This window comes from Petaurus breviceps, unplaced genomic scaffold, assembly GCF_028583685.1.
Source record: "Petaurus breviceps papuanus isolate PSGF00001 unplaced genomic scaffold, PetGlider_PUasm1.0 177, whole genome shotgun sequence".
Classification (NCBI taxonomy): domain Eukaryota; kingdom Metazoa; phylum Chordata; class Mammalia; order Diprotodontia; family Petauridae; genus Petaurus; species Petaurus breviceps.
Window position 1 is genome coordinate 309,003 of NW_027185776.1, and position 26,803 is coordinate 335,805.

The following is a 26,803-nucleotide window of genomic DNA, read 5'->3' on the forward strand; positions in this document are numbered from 1 at the left end:
AAGAAGGAAGGAAGGCGCAATTTATTGTAAATAGTGATGACATTCAACATGGGATCCCAGCTCAGTTTTCCAAGTCAATATTGATACTGCAAGTAGTATACCTATTATCCCTGAGAGCCCACATAAATGATGAAAAAACAAGTAACTCTTCTCTGTACAACTTAAAAAAAAAAACCTTACATTTCAGTTGTGAGTTATCCTAAAATACAATTCTGTCAATAGTTTCACACAAAGTAGTCACAAGTTACCAACCACTTATTATACAAACTGTTAAAGAAAGTAATCTATGTAGTTTGCCACTGTCTGTTTTTGGTTTTATATCAGAGGGGCACTCTGAAATCTCCAACCAAGGTCTCTCTAACACCCATTTACACCCCGGTATTAAGGTGCCTTTCCCCTTTCTCCAGGTTAACAATGCAGAGAAGAGATAGACACAGCACTCTTCTACATGCACTTTTTAGTAGCCAACTTGCTTAGGAACATGCAAACTTCAGCAGTTAGTGAGGGCACACGGAACCCTCCAGGAACTCTAAAACTCAAGCATCCCTAACCTAAACTAAAACTTTAGGGAAAGGTCAAGACTGAAAACTAATAATAACATGCAAGTCATTCATATAATGATGGTGTAGAAATACAACAAGCAGTAGTCTCAGCAATGATATCTAAAAACCATGTTAGACTAAATACACATAAGAATGCCAGCTTGGGGGGGGGGATTTGGGGGGAAGGGCGAATTCTTTGAGATGTCTAGACATTGAGTTAAATAAAGTCATAATCAGCCCATCCTAAAGACTGTGCTGGTTTTTTCAGGCACGATGAACTTGCACTCCCTTAAAAGGAGATCTTCAAAAGGATGTTGTGCTTTTTTTTTTTCTTTAGCAGAGAAGATTAAAACAAAATTAACAGAGGCAGCAATAGAATTATACGCATCATTTCCAGACCCTGAAAGGCTTACCTGGCTTCGGTCTTTATCCACTTTCTTAAAACACTTATTCAATGACAAATTATGTCTCACTGAGTTTTTCCACCCTGTGGGTGCGTTTGCAAAATATGGAAAGTGTTCCAAGATCCAGTTGTATATATCCTTTACTGGTAGTCGCTTGGTTGGAGAGTCTTCAATGGCCATAAATATGAGGCAGCTAAAAGAATAAGGAGGTTTACAGTTGGGGTTCTGCCTGGCATCATAGGGCATGTCAGAGTGAGCAGGAGATGGGGGTGTGTCATCATCGATGTCCTGAACAGGGCTAACACTCCTGAGGACCGAATCCCCAAAGCTTTTTAGCAAGTTCTTACTCTCATGCAACCAGTTCAAGTTAGTGAGCTCTTCATCTTCCATCACCCCCTTTTCTAATCGGATGGCAGGCAAGGCAAAGTCGAGGTCATCATCATCATGAAGGGACTTGGACAAATTGCTACTTCTGTAACACTGGCTCAGGCCACTGGAAACACTAATTCCTGAGCCCTCTGGCTTCTTACTGGGAGGCATGACTGGACCCATTTAGGTGAAGGCTCCTAACAAAGTAAATTTGAGAGAGAAAAGATTAGCTGGTAAATTTAAGAAAGTATACAAAACTAGCTTCCTTCCCTCCCTTTTCCCTCACCTTTACCCACACACTCCCCTACATGGCCATATCTCTTTTACGCATTGCTCACATAATTGTACATTTGAAAAAAGGTAATAAATTCTTTGCAATCCAGAAGAGGCACTGATTTTAAGTAGGACAGTAACAATGACATTGACATGGGAAATAGTGGAATACTTGTGATATTATATCACACCCATAAACCATTAATGATGAGGTACAAATGAGTAAAAAATTAGAAATTTCACAAAATCAAAGAAGAATCCCAACACTATTCCTGGGTTCTCTACTGAAACCTCAAGTGACCTCTCCTCCCCCCATGTAAGGTTTCACCATCTCCAAGACATAAGAATATATAGCCAACAACTCATATTTCTATCACACCTTGGATTTTATAATGCAATTTTCTCATGATCCTGTGAGGTAGGGAGTAAAGTGTTATTATCTCCTTTTTACAGACGAGAAAACTGAGGTGAAAGTGATTTTTCCCTATGACATGTAATAAGTGTCAATACTTACTTGTGCCTATATTCCCCCAAATGCTATAATAAACATTATTGGGGGAAAGTAAAATACTATTTAACTGTGCTCATATTATATATACACACACCACTCTGCTTTCAAAAATGTGTGTATATATATATACATATATGTAATACATATATGTCTGCATATTATAGCTTAAAGCCAGTATTTCAGATTAAGTTAGTTGTTCCCATTTTGAACACATCATGACTCTATTACGATTAAACTGTTATTGTCAGGAGGGCACATCAATTTTAGTGTTTTCTTGGGTTTCTCTCTCCCTTTTTTCCCCAGCACTTCTATTCATAAACTTCGAAATCTGCAATTTTAAGTATAGCTGTACAGTCTGAAGAAAATGAAGAGGAACCCTACAGATCTGGAATGAAACAAGGGACAGGTTTATTTACTGAGGCAAGAAGCACAGAAAGGAAAAGGCAGTAACTTCAGGCATGTATGAAAGGCATTCAGAACCCATGGGTGGAAGTTAGAAGCCCTGAGAAGGGAAGGGATCAGCAGGGCTAGTAGTGGCTTTAGAAGCTAGGAAGGCTGATACATGTGTCTCTACACAATTATAATTCCCTACTTTTATCAGTGACCTAGAACAAGAAGCATATAATAAAATGGCAACTAAAAAACCAAATGAGGGAGTGGCAAACAGCACCCAATGGAATGACCTAGACAGATAGAAAGTTTAGTTAACTTTCTGAAATCCAACATGAGTTATGAAAGACAGCAGGAATCATGCACAAGGATATTTGTATGCTCCATTTTTACAGCTGAAAATTTGGTTTTGTGGATGTGATTACTTTTTCAGTTTGCTATTTAAGGGGGATGGGGGTGGGGGAGGGTTCGGGGAACACCCAAGTCATACATTTTGTAAAGGAGCTAAGACACAAAATGCCAAGGCCTATCAAAAGAACCTGCAAGACTGTCTCCAATATCCCTGACACTCAATGGATCACAGGATTTGGATCTGGGAGAGACCTTAGCAGTCAGAAACCAACCTCCTCATTTTATAAATGAGGAAACCCTGAGAGGGGGAGGTGACTTACTCGAGGTCATACTTAGAAGAGAGTAAATAGCAGTCAGGATACAAACCAAGGTCCTCTGACTCCCAATCTCTACCTAAGGATCTCTCCACTGTGGTAATATGTATGTAGCAAGACTTCACTGATTTTCCAAAGTTGAAAGGGATCTCTTCCTCACCTCTTTAATCCTTGTTATTCTTCCTCTGGGCTAATGGTTGTCTAATTTGTTTTAGAATCTATCTGTAGACAGGTCTTCTCCCTCTACAAGGGCCCTGTCTTATTTATATTTGTATCTCTTCCAGCATATTACATACACTGGGACTGTCAGACTATTGGCTTCACCCAAAGGGAACTCCCTGGATGAGGAAACTCCTACAACAAAATTGGGTCCACACCTTTTTCTGCAACTCTAGTCTCAGAGCTGCCTAAAGTAATGAGCATTTCAGTGACTGGACCAACGTCACCCACAAAGCCAGTACGTGACTAAAGTGAAACACAGGATAAGCAGTTAATAAATGTTTACTGACAAACCTCTTCCTAGCTTCAAGTCCTGCTCTCAAAGTACCATACACACACATACATACAAACACACACACACACAAAGAGGAAGGGAATAATCATTTATGAAGCATCTACCACATGCCAGGCATTATGCTAAATGCTTTACAAGTAATATTTCATTTATCCTTAGAACAACCCTGAGAGTAAGGTGCTATTATTAGCCCCTTCTACAGTTGAAGAAACTGAGGCACACAGTGGTTACATGATTTGTCCTGGGTCACAAGGCTAGTAAGTGTCTAAGGACACATTTGAACTCAGTCCTTCCTGACGCTAGATGACGAATTCTATTCACTGAACCAGCTAGCTGCCTCCACACAGAGCAAGAGCTTAATAACCATTATTTTGAACAAATGAAAAAAAGTTAACTGTGAGAGTATTTCTTCTACTCCAAAAAGTTATATCAGTTAAACCTGAGCTATCTGTGCGATTTTGGGCACGTCCCTTCCAAACTTCTGGGTTTCAGTTTCCTCGTCTGTAAAAAGAGGGTGGAGGAAAGGGAAGGTAGTACCTGAAATGAGCTCTGATGTCCCTTGCAACTTTTCAAAAGGATAAGAAAACTGTGAGTTTCATCTGCTGTTTTGAAAGGCAATGCACAACACCAGTGTGAAGTTCCCCACATCAGAAGACAAGAATGAAATTTTGCCTACAAAGGTATATTTTATTCCTACCAAACAGGAGCAACTACAGCAGGCAAGGGGGAGGAGTTCTACTATAACCTGAATTTTTTTTCTTTATAATTAGATCAAATCTGGGCATCTTTCTCCAAGGTCCTAGAGTTCCCATCAAATATCTGGATTTCTGGCAAACAAATGTAACTTCCTACTCCGAAAAGGGGAACAAGCTAGACCAACTATTCAAGCTGAAGTCAACTTGAGCTCCAAATGAAAGTTTTATGTCTCATGAGCTTCTAAACAGGAAAATTATATCATGGCTGACAGTAAAGTAATTTAATTGCACTGTTGCTATGACAACATGCTGCTCTCTTTCTGTTTAATTTGCTTATTTGTCAGTAGCTTCCCAAAGGAATGAACAAGCTATTCTCCATGTTTTCTTTTGTTTTAAACAAACATTTTCAGAGGCCAGCAATAATAGTTTCTTCCTTTAAATGATACTTCAAAAATAAGTTTAGAAAAATAAAGAGTAAGGGAGCAGGGTCCAACAACCTTGTATTTCTTTGCTTTGTCTGTATTTCGACAGCCTTCCTTTTAGCTCCCCCCAACCACCCACCCCAACTACATACCTACAAATCATGCATTTTATAGCAACAGTGTGCAGGGCTCTTGACCTCTAAGTTTGGTTTAAAACACATTTTCCAGAAACCACTGCTGAGGATTTTTCCATTATTCTATTCTAACTACATCACTAGCCAAATCTTTTCCCCTCCCTATTCTAGAGAAAAGGGGGGAAAAAATGAGTATGTAGTTAAGCAAACATTTTTTAATCTGCTGCCAATTAGGCTGTTCCACAAGATAAGTCAATAGTTATTCAGTGGTGACCTCCTTAAAACTTTTCTTGTTGGAATTAGTTATATTACAACCCTCCCCCCTTGTCTTTTATGCCTTGCTTTTTTTAAGAGATAAAGTGCTTTAGAAAAGCTTGTTTATTGCCCACTTCTAAAAAATTTTCACAATAACTGGCAGACACATTAAAATGTCGAGCCCTCAACAGGTGTTCACTGTGGGTTTTAAAAAGTGGGGTGGGGTGGTGAAAGGCATTTCAACAGCAAAGCTAAAGGAATCCGAGAGTTTGTGGGGCCAGGGGCAACTCCATCTCCCCCCACCTCAGCTTCTGCACGCGCGCACACAGGGCTCCCTTCTACTGTACTTGTCAAAAACATTTGAAGGGGAACAGTGAAGGCAGCGATTGGCTGGGCTTAGAGTCAATCACTCCTGTTGCTAGGAGACGGGGAAACTGCTCTAATTCCCCACACACAGGGCAGTTGCGAGCTCACATACCTTCACTGCTGGTCAGATGTCATAAACGTTTTATTGGCCTTATGGGTTGCATGTCATAAAAATAAATACAGCCCCCGACTTATCATGCACCCGAGGAACCATGATAAAGAAGGGGGCACGTGGGCCTGAATGGCTGGGTAACGTTTCAGGAGACTTACTCTTACTCTCTTACTCAGCCCATGCCAAGGCTGGACAGTTTAAAGAAAAAAAAGAGAGAAAGCAAAAATCTTTGTTAGACACATCTCGTTATCTCGGGGTCTGTCTCCTCCACTCCTATACCCCCCCCACCCCAGTGTGAATGACAGGACCCTCGTCCTGTTCACACAATGACAACTCTTGTCTGTTTCTGAAGGGGTCTCTTTCTTTCTTTCTTTCTTTCTTTTTTTTTTTTTTTTCGGAAATCGAAGCAAAAGGAAAACATCCTGTACGTCGGGTCAGGAAACTCTGTAGACCAACCAACTTAGCTCCGCTGGGGTTCTCTTCCTCTGCCCACTTGGGCCAACCCAGCCGCATTCCGCACCCCAGAGCAAACATCCTTCCCCACCCCACCCAGATGCCCAGCTGCAGAGGGGTGAGGACCACCTTCAGAAATTAAAACGTGAGTTGTTCCTTCATCTATCTCAGGCCCATCCCGCTGGGCCCCAGCCTCACTTTCCCCTCCACCTCCCCGAATCTACCTCCCATCCTGGACGCCTGCAAAAGCTTGAAATAAACTTACCTGGCTTCAGCTGGGAGTAGGGTCAGGGGAGGGTGGGAAGGGGGAAGGGGGTGAAGGGTGGGATTAGATTCCACCGCTGCCCTTGGGCGTGAGGTTACAAACTTTTCATCTGATGGAAGTGCACATCGCTTCCTCCGCTGGCTAACAATGTGCAGCAAGCAGTATCGAGGGAGGAGGTGGTCGTGGGTAACAGAAGCGGGAAGAGGAGGAGGAGGAAGGGGAGAGAAGGGTAAGAGAGAGACATGGGACCTGCAGCAGTCGGCCTCCTTTCTTTCCTCTCCCCTGCCCCCTCCCCGGCCCGTCCGACCTCCCCACTCGAGATCGGCAGCGTTAGGGGGCCGGGGCTCGCAGAAGAGCGATAAATTGTTTCCACTGCAAACAAAAAAAGGCGACACATGACCAGGAAAGAGGAGGGGGGAAGAAAGGGGGGGGGGAAGGGGGGGGGGGGGAGGGAGCCGGAGAGAGAGAAAACGTGGGCTGGGCCGCCTGCAGGCAGCCTCGACTAGAGCTGCAGTGAGACTAACTGGGGGAGAGGAGCACAGGGATCCAGGTTTGCGTATGGGGCCGCAAGCTAAGAGGAGGAGGAGGTAACAGCTGCCCTGAGGAAGAGAGAGGCTGTCACCCTCCAGCCCCCTTTCTCTCCTTCCTCGGCTTAGCTCCGGGTCCTAGCCCAGTTCCACTCTGGGATCATGCGCTGGAGATTTCCCTAGCCGGCTCTGGCTCCTCTCCTCCGGCACTTCTCACTATGCCCCTTGGGCTGGCGGGGGTGGGAATGGGGGAGGAGAAGGGAGCTTTTAAGACCCTTTGCGGGCCAGAATCCGTTCGTTTCTGTTTGCCGCGGCTCCCGAAGAGCCACAGCACACTTTCCCTTTCTGCTGCGGGGGTCGGGGCGGAGGGGACTTGGAAAGAAAGGGAAACAGAAACGAACGGATTCTGGCCCGCAAAGGGTCTTAAAAGCTCCCTTCTCCTCCCTAACCCTCTCCCCCAAAGGTGGGTGCACGCTGTGCCAGGGGGGCTTCCCAGTACCGTGAAATAATTCCAGACCCTGCAGAAGTTTGTCTATTTGCGCCTCTTTTTAAAAGCTGCTGAAGGGGTTGCCGAGAAGCAGAGCAATGCCCCCTAATTCGGGTGGCACATCCATTCTCTGAAAGCCACCTAAGCTCCAACGTGTCACCCAGTCTGGTCTTACCCAATCTTTCTGCCATACATGGTACAAAGTAAAAATTTAAAAAGGAATTACGATGCGGTCGAGCCTTCGGTGCAGAAAAAAATATTCCACTCCTCCCAAACTACAAATTCCTATCATAACTCCCAAAGCCTTTTCCAATTTTTTCCCCTCCAAGAGAAAAGTCTAAGCTAAAATTACACTTTTCGGTCTCGCTTATCTAGCAGATGAAAGCCTTCGGACCGAGACAGAATTAAAGAAAAAACAATGTCAGTTTTAAAGCAAACCGCGGGTTTTAAAAGGCACTCCGGAGGGGAGCTGGCAATTGTTTGTTTTCCACACTCTGGCAGACTTCTAGGCCAGCCGCTAAAACAAATCTCATCTCCCAGCCCCTTCCAGGAGGTTCTCACAAACCCAATTACCAATTCATGGTCCCACCCACACAAATGAGCACCAGCCCCAGAGGAGAGAGTCTCTGCAGCCACCCACTACTAAAACAGTCTTTCCTAAACCCCCCCCCCCCCCCCCCCCGTCCTTTCTAAGGATGATAGCGCTGGCCAACTGGACACCCTAGCGTTTTGTTTTGTTTTAAGTAAAGAGGAACCAAAAAACAAACAAACAAAAAACCAAAACCAAAGAACCCTAGCCATTGTACTGACAGGCAATCGATTCTAAATTCGTCGGAGTCTTTAAGGAGCAAAACGTTCTGTCCCCCACCCCAGTAAACCGGCAGAAGTTTTTGAAGGACCAGATAAAACGTAGAAACAATTCCCAGTACTGGAACACAGTACACTCCTAATAACTGCTGGTTGACTGGCTGGTCCACGGAAGGACTGAGTGGGGGGTGGGGGAGGGGGGAAGAAAGGGCTAGGACAAAAGGGAGAAAGCAGCGGGGTGTGCACGTGGAAAGCCCCCAGGAGGGTCCCTCCACTGCCCCTCCCCTTTGTGCCCTAAGGCGAGTCCACTTTACCTTTTTCTAGGTATCAGTTTCTTCATCTGTAAAATGGAAAACTTTAACTAGACCATTTTAAAAGTTCCCACTTCTCATGGACCCTAAGACAATGTTGAGTCTGTTTACATGTGTTCTGTTTTGGAGCAAGATTTAGCCGAGCTGGATGAAGTAGAGGGATATGACCTTACTTGCTTTTAAATTTTTTTTTTTCATTCTTGAAAAGAAGGAAACCAGCCTGGAAATTATTCGGTACAAGGCCAGCTCCTCGATAGGGAAAACAAAAAATCCTCTTACATTCATCAGTCTCACAAGATGGTGGGGTACCTTCCCTACGATGCCCTCACCCTCACCGTCACAGCAAACCAAAGGAGAAGGGATGCCAATAGAAAGGCAATGCCCATCCAAAACAACAGGTTTGGTTTTGTTGCTGTTGTTTTTTCCTGAGAAAAATAAAACACCACGGGGTAGGGAGAAGGAAGGAGATTTTGACACTGATCTCAACTATAGTATAAAAATCGGGTTGTTTTTTTTTCCTAAGCACCTGGAGAACAATAAGCCCAGCAAAGAAAGAAAGAAAACAAACAAACCCTATTTCCCAGTCATTACATTTCAACTCTCTTCAGACAAGTTCCTTAAGTGCTGCTAATGTTACTGGTGAGGAGTATATCGGCAGCCCTTCCTTTCCATGCCCCTGACCCCCCAAAGTTATTGACTGGATCACTCAAACCAGAGTTTCAATTCCTTTTTTAATAATTCAAAAAATTATTGATTTCGTCAATGTGGGTATTCCCTCCACAGAGGCAGATCATAAGCCCATGAAGGTCTTTATGAATTGATGTGTGTGGTTATTCTTCTCATGAAAAGCCTCTCAGTAGTTGGTTAGAGGAATCATTGGCCCAGTCTTCAGAACTGACCAACTTGGGAGGGCCTGCCAGAGCTTATGGTTCCAATGGTATTCAATTAATTAAATTCCATTCAACAAATATTAAGCACCTACTGTGTCTGAGGATTCCAAGTAAAAAAGACAATTCCTTCACTCAAGGATCTTACTGTTTTAAAGGAAAGGAGCTTTGGAGAACCCAGGATCGCCTCCACACTATAGTGAGGCATCAGAGTAGGATGTGAATGAAAGTTCTCTTTAAAGCTACATTGAAATATGGCACATTACTCTATTCCGGCTTCCTTCTATATTCCTTGGAATATAAGAGGTGTAGTAATGTAGGAGAATAAGCTTTGGGCAGACAGTCAAGAAAGACCTTGTTTTGAAACCATGCCTATAACACTTACTAACTATGAAGCCATTGGAAAGTAAGTTTGCCTCCCTAAACCTCAGTTTCCTTAGCTATAAAATGAGAATGAAAATACAGCTGTAAGCTTTTTCTCAACTCTTAGCACCTGGTATATGTTTATTGACTAAGTGTGACCATAAAGCATTACAAAAATGCTAACTAATATATTTAAAATATTGGCTATTCCAATTCTAAAAAAGAGGATGTACAGGGAAACATAAGATCAGTGTTCAAATCTTGCCTAACAAGTGTGAATATGGGCAAGTCAGTCACAACTCTTTAAGCATCTGTAAAATAGTACATTAGTACTATTTTACATTATTGTACATTAGTACCTCTGATACCTACCTCACAAGTGAAATAACACACAAAATGTTTGTAAATCTTTAAGCACCTTACATCAGCTATCTTATGGTGCTCTTTAAAATCCCACTTCCCCTTCCCCAGTTATGGTCTAAACAAGTCAGAGTACCTTCACCTAAAGTAAAAGCACAAGCTAATTTACGGTCAGGAGAATTCCAGCCCTAAAAGAACAGGTTAGAAATGGGGGGGGGGGCGCGGAGCTTTTTAAGAAGAATTTAGGAACTATATTAAGCACCTATAAGATACTGTGCAAAGTGCTAAGGAGGATACAAAGATTAAGATTTCTTTCTCGTGGCTTCCATTTTCATACATTTCTTGACCTGTCTTCCCTTTCTACTATAACAGGAGAAATTTAAGTTAGCTAAGAAGAGTTTCCAGACTAAAATGAGAAAGGAAAATTATCTGGGGTGGGGAAGGAACCTTGGTGCATTAAGTTACACAGATAAAGGTCTCCCAACCAAAGTGCATAAGGAACTGATTTAAATTTCTAAGAGCCACTCCCTAACTGATAGATTGTCAAAGGGTAAGAGTTTTCAAAGGAAGAAACCCAAGCAATCGATTACAGGGTGGAAAAAATGCTCCAAATCACTAATACTTAGAAAAATGCACATTTAAAGCAACTCTTGAGATTTCCACAGAAACCCATTATACAGGCAAAAAGGAAAATGACAAATGTTGGAGAGGTTGAGGGGGAAAAAAAGCACATTAAGGCGCTGCTGATAGAGTTGGGAATAGGTCTAGTTGTTCTGGAAAGCAATATTATGTCCAAAAGGTCCCTAAACAGTGCCTTTGACCCCGGTATACCTAAGTTCCAAAGAAAAGCTCCATACATACAAAAAATAATTTATAACAGCTATTTTTTTTGTGGTGGCAAAGGACTAGAAACTGTGGGGGGAAACCTCACTTGAGGAATGTTTGAATAAATTATGGTTTAATAATGTAAGAGAATCATGCTGTAAGAAACGGTGAAAAGGGCAAATTCAGAGAAACCTAGAAAGACCTGTATGTACTGATACAAAATAAAGTGAGCAGAATCAGGTGAACTTTTTATACAATGACCACACTGTAAAGACAATAACTTAGAAAGACTTAAGAACTCTGATGAGTACAGTGACCAACCACAATTTCAGAGGGCCATTCAGCATACTCCCTCCAGATCTACAACGACGACAGATTCAATATGCAAAATGAAAAACATATTTAGACATGATCAGTGATGAATTTATTTTACTTGACTCTCTCTCTCTCTCTCTCTCTCTCCCCCTCTCTCTTATATATATATATATATATATATATATATATTTCTATTACAAGTGTTTGTATTTTTTTCTTTTTTCATTGAGGAGAAAAGTTGGTAAGGAAAGGAAATGCTCATTACTTGAAAAAAAAAGTTGAAAAATAATTTCTTGGGTAACGAGTTTGTTAGACCCTGAAATAGGAGCCTCATGGAATCTCCTTTAACTCAATGAACATATTTATTAAATATCTAAAGTTATTTTCCTAAAACATGTCTGTCTGCACATGTCACTCCTCTAACTCAATAAACTCCAGTGGCTGCCTATTAGCTTGAGAATCAAGTTTAAACTCCTGTTTGATATTTAAAGGACTTCACATTTATTGAATGCCTGCTAGGTGATTCTCCAAGACTGTAAGTTGCAGAGAAGGTGCTGATTTGTTTTTACCAAAGAGAATTTCCTCCTCTAGTTCACTATAATCAATGAAATCACAGGGCAAGCTCTGGGGCAGCTATATGGCACAATAGATCAAGCACTGGAGCAGGAATCAGCTACTCCAGAGTTCAAATCCAGCCTTAGACTCTAAACTAGGTGAGTGTGACCCTGGGCAAGTCACTTAAATTTTATATGACTCCATTTCCTTAACTGTAAAAGGGGATGATAATAACACCTACCTCTCAGGGTTGTAAGGATCAATTCAGATGAATTTGCAAAGCATTTAACATAGTGCCTGATAGGCAGTGGACACTTGATAAATGTTTGTTGCTTTTCCTTATCCCTGTCCCTACTACTTACTAGACACTGTGTATATTCTACTGGGGAAACAAAGATGAATAGCACCCATTTAACAAGGGTTTGTTTACATCATACTAGATGATGGAGGATATAAAAACATAAATGGGACAATTCTTCCTCTCAAAGAACTTACATTCTAGTGAAAAAAAAAAAACCCAACCAACAACCCAGTATGCACACAGATAAATAAATACAGAGAAACTTGGGAGTGAAGTATGGAACAATACTATTGAACCTCAAGAAGTCTCTTCCATTAGCAACAGGGAGCTATTGAGTATTTTTGAGCAGGTGAGTGACATGCTCAGAATTTTTTCATTAGGAAGATAAATCTGTTAATGATTATGGGATGAACTGGAGGACCTGAAGACACCAAAGGCAGAGAGACCCATTTGGAGATAATGAGGGCTTGAACTAGATGGCAGAATTTCGGCAGAATTTTGAGTGGTAAGGAAGAAACCAATTTAGGGATCACTGCAGAAAGTCTAGATTGATTAGTGATGCCTGCTGAGGTTTGGAAACTGAAAGCTTTCTTCTTTGTTTTGTGTAGCGTAGGAAAAGTAAAGGAAACTCTGTGTAAATGTATAATTTGTGAAATTTAATCCTCTTGGAGACCAGCTACAAAACCAGGCTAGATATGCTAGAGCAGGGATAGAGAATCTTCAGCCTCGAGGCCACATGGGACCTTCTGGGTGTTTGGGTTCAGCCTTTTGACTGAGTCCATGTTTTATAGAACAAATCATTTCCTTAAGGGGATCTGGTCGGTTAAGTTTGGATTTAGTCAAAGGGCCACACTTGAGGGCCTCGAGGCCACAGGTTCCCTACCCCTGCCTCAGGTAACTTTTGAGTATTATTTTTAGTTCCCACACTTTTCATTCTGGTGCATAATTTACATAAGCATAAGTGTAGGCAATGGGAAATCCCTGGGAAACGACTAGTTAGATATGTTCCCTAGGTGGAAAGGAATCCATGTAAAAAAATATGTATGTGTGTGTGTGTGTGTGTGTGTGTGTGTGTGTGTGTGTGTGTGTATGTGATGGGGGACGGGATCCCAATAGGTTCAGCAGGAACCCTGATCTCATCCAAGACCAGGAAACCTGCAAGGGCATCTGGAAAGAATTCAGCTCAGCCTTGCTTGGAGTTAGAGTTGAGAAAGTTTATTATTACGCCATTACAGTGGGCAAGAGTGCTTTAGGGGGCCTGCAAGTGAGAAGGGTACATGCTTTTACCTTTAAAGGGTAGGGCTGCCATTGTCAGGGCTGACCAGATGGGAGGGGCCTCAATGCATAGACAAAGGTCAGAGCTGACCAAGAGGAGAATGTAAATAGATAGTTTAGATAAGATTTGGGCCAGGTCAGGAGACAAAAGGCAAGGACAAAGGAGGGTGTGGGCCAGGCCTGAGAAGAAATGAAGAGATTAAGTAAGAACAAACGGGTCACAGGGTGTTGCCTAGGTGGAGTGTGGGATAGGGAGAAGGGGCAGAGCTCAAGGGTGAGAAAGGACAAATTACAACTTCACAGACTGGTTTTACAAGTTGGTTTGACCTAGACCCCAGGTACCCCATCATATGTATGTATGTATGTATGTATGTAGATATGTATAGTGATAACTGGTGGAGTGTAAGAAAGAGGCAGTACCTTTTCCTTCCTTTGGTAAAATGAAATAACCAAAACTAAACTGTATCAAGAATCCTGGCTGGAGGAAAAACAGAAATACTGAACTTACAAGCTCTTTTTTTGTTTTTAACCATAAACAGATAAATAAGATCCTGGATTCTTGACTTCCCTCCATTCCTACTCAATGATCCAGTGATACTGACCTACCTTTGTTCTGTTGTTGTTCAGCTGTTTCAAGCATATCTGACTCTTCATGACCCCACTTGGGGTCATATTGGCAGAGATACTGAAGTGGTTTGCCATTTCCTTTTCCATCTTACAGATGAGGAACCGAGGTAAACAGGGTCAAGTGACTTGCCCAAAGTCACATCTAATAAGTGTCTAAGGGCCAGATTTGAACCTATGAAAATGAATCTTCCTTATGCCAAGCCCAGTGCTCTATCCACTGTGCCACTTAGCTGCCTACTGGCCTATCTGCTGTCTCTCAAACACAACACTCCATCTACCAACTCCATATCTTTTCACTAGTTGTATAACTTGTTTAGAAAGTTTTCCCTCTTTGGATGTATCTCCTGGTTTCCTTAGCTTCCTTCAAGACTCAGTTCAAATTCCACTGTCTGCAAAAAGTCTTTCTATTCTGGTCATTTCCCTCGTCTTTCCTTCCCCTACAAGATTATCTCCAATTTGGGGCAGCTAAGTGGTGCAATGAGTAAAGCGCTGGTGCCGGAGTCAGGAGGACCCAAGTTTGGTTCTGGCCTCAAACACTTAACACCCACACAAAAAAACTAGCCATGTAACCTTGGGCAAGTTACAACTCCAATTGCCCTCCAAAAAAAAAAAAAGATTATCTCCAATTTATTACCTTTTTTTTTGCACTATGTCTGTGTATATGTATATATTTATTGGCATGTTGTCTCCTCCATTAAAATGTAAGATCATCTTGTTTTTGCTATTCTTTGTATCCCTTGATCTTTAGCACAGTTCCTGATGCTGAGTAACAGTGAAACTTAATAAATATTTGTTGATTGACTGATTGAATCGGGATTCCTGATTCAGTCATTCCATTCTGTCAATAAGTAACGAACATTGGGGTGGCCAGGTGGCTCAGCGAGTAAGAGCACCGGCTCCAGTGTCGTGTCAGGATGACCTGGAGATCAGATCCCAGGCTCAGATACTCAGAACCACACCCAGAAATAACTGGCCTTATAACCTTGAGCAAGTTACTTAACCCTGATTGCTTAAAAAAAAAATTAACGAACATCTACTGTGGACCCAGCACTGGAACATATGAGATGTACACAAGGTGTCCTGCCCCTCAAGAAGGGGATTATGATTTAGTTGGGGAGACAAGATTGGCACAAATGAAATGATTAGAAAACACTATGAACCAATATTGCAAGTAATATGATCCAGAGTCTAATAGTTCAGGGCTGGTAGAAAATCAAGGTGGATTCCGAGTAGTTAGAGATGGCTTCCCTGGTTAAATGGAAAAGAAGAGAATGTCTCACAGAGGTTTCCAAAGTGCTCAATACCACCCACGGGGAGAGGGGGGACACTGGAATGATAGGGTGGGGGGAGGTGAATAAAAATAAGAAGGTGGTGGAAACATAAGGATATATGAGAAGATAAGGAATTTTTGAAAAACTGTCCATACCTGATTCATCTATTGTGTAAAAGAGTTAAAGTTGTAGTGATTACATTATTTTCCAAATAAACACACCAAATGCAAGTTATAATGGAGCAGTGGTCAAGTCCACTGACAGGTCTTAACAAGTAAGTGTTGGTAGAAGAGCATGTCCCACACTGTCAGGAAGTCCAGCATGCACTGGTGGGAATATGTGCATGTAAACGACTTATTTACAATAGGATACAGTTACATGGTTACATATTGTGTCATCAAAATTTCATTGAGGGAAGGGGGGGACACAAATTTACAATAAATTATTAAATTTAAATTTGTCAGTTTTTTTTTTCCTTTTAAATTTATTTTTAGTTTACAACATTCAGTTCCACAAGTTTTTGAGTTCTGAATTTTCTTCCCCTTACTCTGCTCTCCCCTACCCCTCCAAGGGCATGCAATTCAATATAGGTTCTACATATACCCTCACATTAAACATTCTTTCACAATAGTCAAGTTATAAAGAAGAATTATAACCAATGGAATGAATCTCGAGAGAGAAGAAACAAAACAAAATAAAAAGGAGAGAGAAAAGCAAATATTTTGCTTCAATCTGCATTCAGACTCCATAATTCTTTCTCTGGATGTGGATAGCCTTTTCCACCATGCATCTTAGAGTCTTGCATTGCTGAGAAGAGCCAAGTCTGATGTGTCTTTTTTTGAAAAAATACTTTATATGTTTTTGAAATGGCGTAAATTTCCAGGGGGAAAAAAACATTAAATGTCCAGGGAGACATTGAGTACTTTTTTTTTTAAAGGAGGTGGTAAGCCAAATAAGTTTGGAACCTCTGGTCTAGAGTACTGGTGAATAATATACAGCAGAACTGTAAGCTCCCTGTGGGCAAGAACTGTTTTTACTTTTGTCTTTATTTTCCTCAGTACCTAGCCTATAGTAAGTACTTCATAAATGCTTCTTGAATTAAATGAATAAGTAAATTCAGACTAGATTACAGTTCTATTCCATCTTAAAAATGGCAGGCCTCCACTTGAATTTCCCCATCGTCCTAAGGGAAGCTTACCCTTTCATTTTAAGCATTCCTCATATTCTCATGTACTGTACTCATGAAACAATTTGCGAAAATTCCACAGAATCAGTGCAGACAGCTTATGGGAAAATAAGTATCCTTGCAGAGCTTTTTACAAAAGGCTTAAAAATCTTATCAATCAGTGGGGACAAAATTATACCTTTCTCAAAGTGTTGGTGTTTTGAGTCAACTGGAGAGCTGTTTAGTATAATAAACACTGTATTTCCCATTAGGGATTCTATTGTACTGATGTGAACAGGCTTACAGTATCTATGATATTACTACCAAACTTTCTATAAATTCCCATGTGGGTCCAAATATAAGGTTGAATTAAATGATTTTGCTTTTTTTTTTTTAAATTAAGCCTTCTATCTCCAGACTAGTCTATACATATCTGGCTTCTCTCACACCCAAACATAATGTAATTATTCTGTCAGGCTAAGGCTCTATGTGTATAGAACTCTCCTATGTTCCTGCCTCACCTCCTGATTACACAAGACCTGCAAATCAGAAATAGGGAGTACCCACTAGAATAACAGCTAACATTTTTATAGCTCCTTCTGATAGCTCTTCTATCTCTATAATGCTTTATGGTTTACAAAAGCTTTTCTTGCAACAACCTTGTAAGGTAAGTAGTATTTGATAATACCATCTTAGAATGGAGGAAAATTGAGGCAAAAACCTAAGCAATTAAGTGACTTGCTCAGGGTCACACAGCTACTAAATGACTGAGGCCAGATTTGAATTCAGGTCTTCCTGCAAACAAGCTCAGCACTCTATCCACTGATCACTTAGCTTTCTTTTTTTTTTATTTTTTTTTTGAGAGCAATTGGGGTTAAATGACTTGCCCAAAGTCACACAGCTAGTAAATGTGTCAAGTGTCTGAGGCCAGATTTGAACTCAGGTCCTCCTGACTCCAGGGCCAGTGCTCTGTTCACTGTGCCACCTAGCAGCCCCAAACACCTAGCTTTCTAATATTAGTAAGCAGTACAAACAGATATTTTCTCCATTTCCCAAAAAAAGAAACTGAGTCTCAGGGAAATGAAGTGACTGACTATATAGACTGGACCATAAGAGAACATGCAGGGGAGTAAAAGCCAATAAGTCTGGAAAAGTAGGAAGGCTATGGCCAGATTGTAAAGGGCTTTAAATATCAAACATGGAAGCTTGTATGTTATCTCAGATGCAATGGGGAGTCACTGAGGTTTCTTAGGCAGTGAAGTAACATGGTCAGACCTATGTTTTAAGACTATCAGTCTGGAAAGTGTGTGGAGAATGGACTGGGGAGGGGGTGACTGGAACCAGGGGGACCAATTAGGAGGTTAATTCAGTAGTACAAGTGATAAGGGCGGGAACCAGGACAGTGGACATGAACCTGAGAGAGTCTGAGGAGGAAAAAACTGATGAGATTTGTCAAGGAACTGGATATATGGGATAAGTGAGAGTGAAGAGTCGACAATAGTATTTGGGAACTGGATGACTAGAAGAATGGTGGTGCTTTTGAGATACATAGATCAGTTAGGAAGAGAGGAGGGTTTGTGAGAAAAGGCAGAAGTTCAGTTTGGGACATGCAAAGTTTGCGACGTGGTACAGTGGATAGCATGCCTATACGGAAGCAGGAAGATCTTCCTGAGTTCAAAAGCTAGCCTTACTAGCTGTGTGTCCCTGGGCAAGTCACTTAACCCAGTCTGCCTCAGTTTCCTCATCTGTACAGTGAGCTGGAGAAGGAAAGAGCAGACTACAGTATCTTTGCCAAGAAAACCTCAAATGGGGTCATGAAGAATCAGATGCAACTAAAAAGACTGAACAATGACACAGGCTGTTCATGAGAATACATCTGGCAGGCAATTGGAAATGCAGAACTGGAGCTCTGCAAAGATGAGTTTGATAGGAAGATCTGAGATGACCTCTGAACCCACAGAAGCTGGTGAGATCACTCAGAGAGAGATGGAGACACTGGAGGATCAGAGCTCTAGAACCTGAAAGAGTACTTAGCAGCCATCCAGTCAATCCCCTGATTTACAGGTGAAGAAACTAAGGGACAGGGAGATAAAATGCCTTCCTTGCCCAGCAACCCACAGATAGTTACAGATCCAGAATTGAAAATCAGGTTCTGGAGTCTATATTCAGGGCTTGCTCCTCTATCCCAACCAATGTGGAGAAGGAATGGAGAAGGGCTGAGGATGGATCTAAATCTGTGAACCTAAAGGTACTTGAAAAGAAACAAATATCAGCATATTTTTCCTTCCAAAGTGGTATTTTTAGTTCATCTTATGATCAGCATGGTAGGTTGTTTTCATTGTAATCAAAACAAAAGGGAATGGGGTGGCTAGGTGGCACAGTGAATAGAGCACCAGCCCTGGAGTCAGGAGGACCTGAGTTCAAATTCAGCCTCAGACACTTAACACAAAAACTAGCTGTGTGACCTTGGGCAAGTCATTAAACCCCAATTGCTCTTCTCCCATCCAAAATGCAAAATCAAATTTTTTAAAAAAAAGGGAAAGAGTAGAGGGATACATATGGAAATATAAGTGATATAAAAACAAAATTATCAATAAATTTTTTAAAGGAAGAACAAAAATAGAAAAGGGAAACATTAGATTACAAGTGCCAACCAATCTTTATCTCCTTGAGGGTGGGGACTCTCTGTCTTGTACTGCTCTTGTGCCTGCTCTTTGCCTGGTGCAAAGTGGGTGATCGAGCATATTTATTGACTGACTGCTTCACCCAACAAGAATCATAATGCCAGGGGCAGCTAGGTGGTGCAGTGAATAGAGCACTGGCCCTGGAGTCAGGAGGACCTGAGTTCAAAGCCAGCCTCAGACACTTAACACTTACTAGCCGTGTGACCTTGGGCGAGTCACTTAACCCCAAATGCCCTGCCTTCCCCCTCCAAAAAGCAAAAAAAAAAAAAAAAAGGAATCATAATAATCATAATGCTCTTGGAAAGCCTTCCTTCTCAAAACTTTTTATCTATGTAAGTCCATAGCCCTCCACAGGAAAGAAATCCCAATAACTTTTTTCCTTTTTTGAAGTTTTCAAGAGGTTTTATTGCCTTTTTCAGTGAGTACACCAAGTCCCAGAGTCTCATGGGTCTCTGTAAATGAGCCTGCCAAAGTGTTAACAATGCCAAAAAACAAACTTCTCTCACTTTATTTTCTTTGTAGGAGGGTGAGGGAAACTAGTCAATCCTTACAAGCAAAACCTTCCCTTTGGAAAGATCTAACTTTGATGAACTTTCTGGAAAACAGTAACGAATTGAGTTCATTTGGTCTGGATTATTCCCTGCTGGGCTGAAAGGCACAACAAATATCCACCTAAGAATCATTCCATCAGCAACTAGTGTTGAATTACAACAGAATTGATAGGGCCAGATGCAGAAATATTAAAGGCAAACTAACGATCCTCTTCTAGACTGGTCAAAGTTCACCAGGACTTTTCTTTGGACTGAAATTCTCCTAAGTGATAAATATTTCAGGGGAAAACCCCCAAGATTTTTCCCCTCTACTTATTAAAGAATACTGCAGTTCAGGTGCAAATCCTCTGTACCCTCAAGCGTCAAAGTGTGGTTGCAAGTGACTGGTCACTTGAATACTGTGTAAGATTCAAGTTACCAAGGAAGGCGCATACGGTTCTGCCTCCAACACTTTCTAGCTGTGTTACTGTGTTACAAAGCAGCACAGGCCAATTTGCCTCTCTATGCCAAAGTGTCCTCATCTGTCAAATGAGGCTAATAATACTTTCATTATCTACCTCCTAGAGTGAAGCTTGGTGATCCTTAAGCAGCACAGAAATGTTAATATAATTCTAGAGGAAGTAGCTAACAGAATTGCAAATTCTCGGTCAGTCATTCAGTCAATAAACATTTATAAAGCACTATGTTCCAAAGGCACAGTGCTGAACTATGGGGATGCAAAGAAAAGTTTAAAAGACAAAAACAAAAAAGAGTCTAAAGGAGCTCAAGGTCTAATGGGAGAGACAACATGTAAACTATGTACCCAAAAAATCAATATATAAGATAAATTTGATCACTGATAGTCTGGTAATTGAATAATTCTCTCTATGGGTAGAGTTAAAGAGCACCTCATTTTTGTACCTAAAGAAACATGACTGGGGCAGCTAGGTGGTGCAGTGAACAGAGCATGGGCCCTGGAGTGAAACCAAGGACCTGAGTTCAAATCCAGCCTCAGACACTTAACACTTGTTAACACTTAAGCCATGTGACCTTGGGCAAGTCACTTAACCCCAATTGCCATGCCTTCCCCCCTCCAAAAAGACCAAAAAACAAAACAAAATAAACAACAAAAAAAACCTGTGATTGCTTATTTTCAAAGAATTGGATCCAATACCCTACCTCCTCAAAAAAAGCTTGCTTTTTAATTTGGCTATTTTATTCACAGTAGAGCACAGAATTATCTTTTCTTACTTGCCACAGACATTGTTAGGCCTGCTGACTAACAATATAGAATTCAGAAGGAGGTGCTGCCCATGTCAATGACAGAAGCCAATAAAAAGTGCTTCTACATACTGGAACACCCATGATACTAAGACTTTCACTCTCTCTCGGTCTTCAGACAAGATGTCTGGGGGCAGGATGGGTCAATACTAGGTACCCTGCCAGAAGGGTCTGGTCCCTGGCCAGTGGTGGGAATACCACCATTTTTTTTTTTTAAACTGAGGGCGGTTTAGTCTTTTGTTGTTGTTAATGTAAGGTAGTATTATATCATACCCATCTAAAGGCCTCCATAACCAAGTTCAAAAGGTATGAGGCATTTAGCATCCTGACAATTCCCTCCACATTACTGCTATCTGCCTCCAACATGCCCGTCCTAGATCCTGGGCTTACCATTCCACATCAGTCTCCAAATTTTAAGTGCTGTACAATGTAAGGGTCCAGAGATGAAATGGAGAGTTAAAAATAATTTCCAAATCCTAGGGCCAAGCAAGACCTTTGTCTACCTCCACCTTTCTGGTCTTGTTCTGAATTGTGATGATCCAAACTGATTAATTTGCTGCAAAGTGCTAATCCAAAGTCATACCAGTTTTCAGAGCTTTAACATGCTTTCACTGAAGCACACTCATGACCGTAATGCTCTTACCTGCCAAAAAGACTCGGGCACTCTATTAGACAGAATTGCTACCTAGTTTCTGTGTTTTCAAGTGACCTCAGGACACAATATCAAACACAGTCCAAAGAAAACCTATATTCTAGGGGAGGACGGGCTAGAGATCATCTCATTCCACCTAATCTTGCCTAGCAGGGAGAGAGCATTTTTAAAGATTTCTGTCAAAAACATGTCATCTGAAGTCGGAGTAGCAAAACCATCTGAAGACTGAGACTTACTGGACCAGCCCAGGGTCAGAAGAAAAAGGTTTCAATAGCACACAAAAGGCAAGGGAGACCTGAAAGGAGGCAGCCTGCCCTAGGACAGGCAGCCAACTGCCAAACTGTCATTTTGCTCAGTGGCTGAACAGAAGGCTGGTGTAATGACAACCACGAAACTCAGTTAAAGTCTGAAAAGGTGACTAATGAGCTCATTCATGCTGGCTATAAATTATTCACTACAACACTGATCCCACTCAAGACAAACAGCAAAGTAAACTTTAAACACAGACATCTCAGGCCTCCTAAGTAGACCCAAGTTCTGTCTGTAAAACTTTTCACAATAAGAGATACTTGTCTTTCTCTATTCCCATTGTCTCCTCTGTACTTGTTTACTTTTTTTTTAAACCGCCTTTAATCAAGTTTAAACAGACACAGCTGTTAGGCATTTATTTCTCTGTTGAGCCCCCCCTTCCCCCCACATTAGTTATTAGAAGCAATCATGAAGCTCTATATATAGTGGCAAATTATATTCTTTGAAAATTGAAGGCTGACCTTAAAATGAATCCTAGGTCTTCAGAAAGAATATTCATGTGCGTGTCCTGGGTGACTGGCACCACTGACACAAATGGGAAGAGGGGGTAAAACAGAGCAAATCATTCTCAAGCATTTATAAAGCTTTAGACTGAACTCCAGCAATTAACTGTTTGCTGCAAAACACCCTCCACGGGTCATGCTGCAGTTGGGACTGCCAGGAAAACTTAGGATCTGCAAACCAAATCTAAGAAAGAATATTTCCCGGAGACTTGAGGGACCCTGATAAACAGAACACGGCAGGTTTGTTGAGGGGGAGAAAATAGCCCGCCACATGGCTGAAGATAACTTTCTGTTTCCTGTTTGATATTAAATAGAGACTTTAAACTCTTCTGTTTCTATAAACCATAATGTTTGCTACTGATGTTGTTACTAAAAGCAGAATAACTGTTTGCATAAGCAGTCCATGTTTTTAAAATCCTAAGATAATTTTTAAATCTTACTATCTATTTCCAGGAAAGAAAAAGTTAGAACACATGTAAAAGAAATCCCCACCACCACCACCACGTGGTCAGGTAACATGTGTTTTTAACATGTTTGGTCTATTCACTGCATAAGCTATTCCTGGGCTGTTGGCTTTTTTTTTTTTTAAACATCCTATGTCCACCAAACATACTAGTTGTGTGGCCTCAGAAAGTCACTTAACTTCCAAGGGCCTCAGTTGCTTATCTGTAAAATTCAGGTGTTGGAATAGATGGCCTCTGAAGGATCTTCCAGCTCTAAATCTAAAGGTTCATAGATTTGAACCTAGAAAGGGCATTAGAAATCATCTCCACCAGCCTTCCCATTTTACAAGTGACAAAGCTGAGGCCCTAAAGAATTTTTTTTCTTTTCTCTTTTTTGGAGGGGGGAAGGCAGGGTAATTATGGGTTAAGTGACTTGCCCAAGGTCACACATCTAGTAAGTGTTAAGTGTCTGAGGCCACATTTGAACTCAGGTCCTCCTGATTCCAGGGCCAGTGCTCCATTCACTGCGCCACCTAGCTGCCCCCAGGACCTAGAGAATTTAAGTGACATATGTGAGGTAGCAGACACATTAAATGGCAGAGTGACAATTCATATCCAATTCATATTACATTGTACCATACTGCTCTCTAAAATATATTGCAAAGAATAATCTCAAAAAAACCAAAACAAAACCATACAATGCAATCACAAAGTCATATCTAAAGGATAACAGTTGAATAGACAAAAGCAAAAGTAAGGAAATGAAAATAAATTTGGCTATTGTGGATACCTCTTGGGATCACTGCAAGTACTGCATTATCACAAATTCCCAAATGGTCATCTAGTTGAGAGATGTCAAACATTCACTGGCCCATATGGAGTCTACAACATTCCCAAGTGTGGGCCCAAACCAGATTAAAATGAAATTCGGAAATATGTAACAAAATAAATTAAAATATTCCATTTTAAGATGAGGTCAATATGGGGCCTGGAGGGTTTAGTGGGCCCCTATGTCTTTTGAGTTTGACACCAATGATGTAATCCAATCCCCCTAATTTTTCTAATAAGGAAAAAAGACCTCAGAAGTGAAATGATTTGCTCCCAGATCTTATAGGTCACGAATGGAAGAGCTGGAATCTAAAGGTAAATTCTCTCATGTCAAATCCAGCCCCCTCTACACTGTACCATGCAAACTGAATGGTCTCCAAGACCTTATATAACATGCATGAAATAATACTAAACAAGGGGATCCAGCCAAGATTGGGACTTCCACTTTAAATTTGATGTAGAGCCAAACTTTTTTTCTCCACGTAAGGATACCCCTTCCACTTTGTTTTCAGATTTGTAGCACAAGAAGTCATTTCAGTCATCTGAAATGCAAAGTGATTTAAAAAAAAGAAAGAAGCCTCTTGCAATATTTATAGTAAAGTACTTTGCCACCTACCGACAGCAATCTGGTTTGCCTCCATGTACTTAGACTATTTTTTCCTTCCAAGTTCCTCAATCTAGTAGGAAGTCACTTTTTTCTTTCCATCGTCTGTGCAGTGTTTCAGGGCCCTTTTGGCCAGTTGGCAAGTAACTTTTTTTTTTAAAGGCCCAAAGTAATGGAAAAATCAGAAACAACCTCACATACAAGTCTCAACTTCTCAGGATCTCTCCACCCGACTAGATTCCTGTACTTCTCATAGCTAAGGGGTGTTGGAAAAATACAGCTTTGAAAAGACTGTCACATGTCCAGCCCCAATAACCTGTCTAACGAGTGAGTTCACCTCACAGTTCATTGGTGGGAAACCACAGAGCTTCCGGCAGGCAGGGCTCCACACCCAGCTCCTGATTTTTCCCAAGGAGGACACAAGTGACGTCAGGTTTGCCGAAGGGGAAACTGATGGCATCTGAGCCATTCGTTAGCGGCAAAACAGAGAAAACACTTAAGATTCAAAATCTAGACACTTAAGTTTGATTTCTATAATGTCAGAGCTCATGGTCAGAAGAACCATTTGGGCTCATCTGCCTGTCCAGCCTCCTCAAATTACATATGAGGAATGTCAGGACCAGAAATGAAAGTGACTTGACCTCAGATTTTGGGGGAACATTCTGTCTAGACCTAACTCTTTCCTTCCCAGGCAGGGAGGAAAAAAAAAAAGGAAGAAGGCAGCATTTGCATAGTGCTTTAAGGTCCCATATACATAATTTCATTTGAGCCTTCCTTACAATAATCCTGTTAAGAAAAATACTACAGGGGTGGCTAGGTGGCACAATGAATAGAGCACCAGCCTTGGAATCAGGAGGACCTGAGTTCAAATGCAGCCTCAGACACTTGACACACTTACTACCTGTGTGACCTTGGGCAAGTCACTTAACTCCAATTGCCCTCCCCCCCAAAAAAGAAAGAAAAATACTACAGATATTAGTAAATCACTTTACAGAAGAAAAAAAAATGAGGTTCACAAAGGTAACTTGTCCATGGTTACAGACCTAGTGTCAGAAGCATTATTTAAATGCAGGCCTTCCTGGACCTCAATCCACCACTCTTATCTATTAAACAACCTGGCTTCTTCCTAGTACCTTCTACCTTGTACCAGACCTATGAGGTAATGTATATAATGCACATTGTAAAACTATACCGGGTATCCCAAATTCTTAGGGTGGTTTTATGTAATTAAAACTTGCAGAGTGTCCCAAAACTCTTACTGCTGTTTTTAAGCCACTTAGCCAATTAAAATGCCCAAAGATTTTGGGAGCACCCAGTATAAATCTGAATTGTTGCTAACATTATTATTAAACAAGCTAAATCTCCCCTAGTAGGTTTGTAAGCTCCTCGAAGGCAGGAACTGTGCCTTTTATCTTTCCACTGATGGACAGACAGTAGGAACATTAAGAGATGCCTATGCCATGTAATTAGTTCTTGGGCAAATTCTTCATCCAGTGCTCTACTGTACCGTCAGGATTATGGAAAGTGACCTGTTGCTTTCACTATTACTAAGTGTGTCTAGACTGTACCTCAGAAGCATATCTTCAAAAAAGGCTAAGAGTTGCTTTCCTATTCACTAGATTAGCTCCTTATGCAAATGTGGAAATCCATAGCCATTAGTTAAATCCATAAACATTCAAAGTGCAAACATACTCACACATAAGTGGCAGTGAAGCAATTATCTTAGTAGCATACCAAGGGGATGCTTCTGTCTGAGTCAAATGGCACAGTGTTTTTTTAAGGGCTTGTGACAGTGGAGAAAAATTCCAGAGGTTGATATATATTTGTTTCATCTCTAAAATGCATCCCAATCCTCATTTCCAGAGCCTGGTGTGCTGTATCTCCCCGGAATTCATCTTTCAGTTGGAACAAAACGCTACTGAGTAACAAAGAAAATATGTTCCATCATGCTTCTTCTCCCCTCGACCTCTGCCTCTTTGAAAGTGTGCCCATCCCTTTCATGATCCAACTTAAATGTACCTTGGTCAACTCATTTTCCCTCTTCGAGAGTCAATTTCTCCCTCTGTAAAATGCTGGAGTAGAACCGAATGAACTATAAGACCCCTCCCAGTTCAGATCTACCACATCTCATGTTTCAATACCCTTTCTGGCTCTGAAGACTAATAGTTTATGTTCTAACGCCCCTACCAGCTCTAACATTCTGTGTTCTGAAGCCCCGTGAGATCCAAGACCATGTTCTACCTTGTAACATCCTATGAGTTGAGGTCCCTTCTATCTGTGACATTTGGTGACTCTGGACACAAAGTCAAAGGCTTACAAAAAGTCAATAAACAACCACATATTAAATACTGTGTGTCAAATACACTGTGCAAAAGTAATTAATAATGATATAAAAATAAGAAGGGGAAAGACCATACAAATCTCCTTCCTGGAAGAGTGGGGAATGAGACTAGAAATACAAGCGGGTTGAAGAAAGATTCAGATAAATTTTGGACAACAGATCCATGATGGGTTATCAAGGAA

General features: G+C 41.2%; 1 protein-coding gene across 12 annotated transcripts in view; it reads right to left on the reverse strand.

The window, feature by feature from the left end:
• FOXN3 (forkhead box N3) overlaps positions 1 to 26,803 on the reverse strand; it is a 526,046-nt gene that overhangs the window by 294,635 nt on the left and 204,608 nt on the right. For 6 of the 12 annotated variants that reach the window (XM_069085960.1, XM_069085967.1, XM_069085958.1 and 3 more), the window contains one exon: positions 956 to 1,512. In XM_069085960.1, the coding sequence (XP_068942061.1) occupies positions 956 to 1,498 (543 nt within the window). In that variant the 5' untranslated portion in view covers positions 1,499 to 1,512. Of the gene's footprint in view, positions 1 to 955; positions 1,513 to 3,314; positions 3,339 to 4,205; positions 4,331 to 5,652; positions 5,850 to 6,370; positions 6,796 to 7,559; positions 7,909 to 24,292; positions 25,059 to 26,803 lie in introns of those variants that run through there. The other 6 variants (XM_069085959.1, XM_069085962.1, XM_069085961.1 and 3 more) reach the window with 6 other exon arrangements.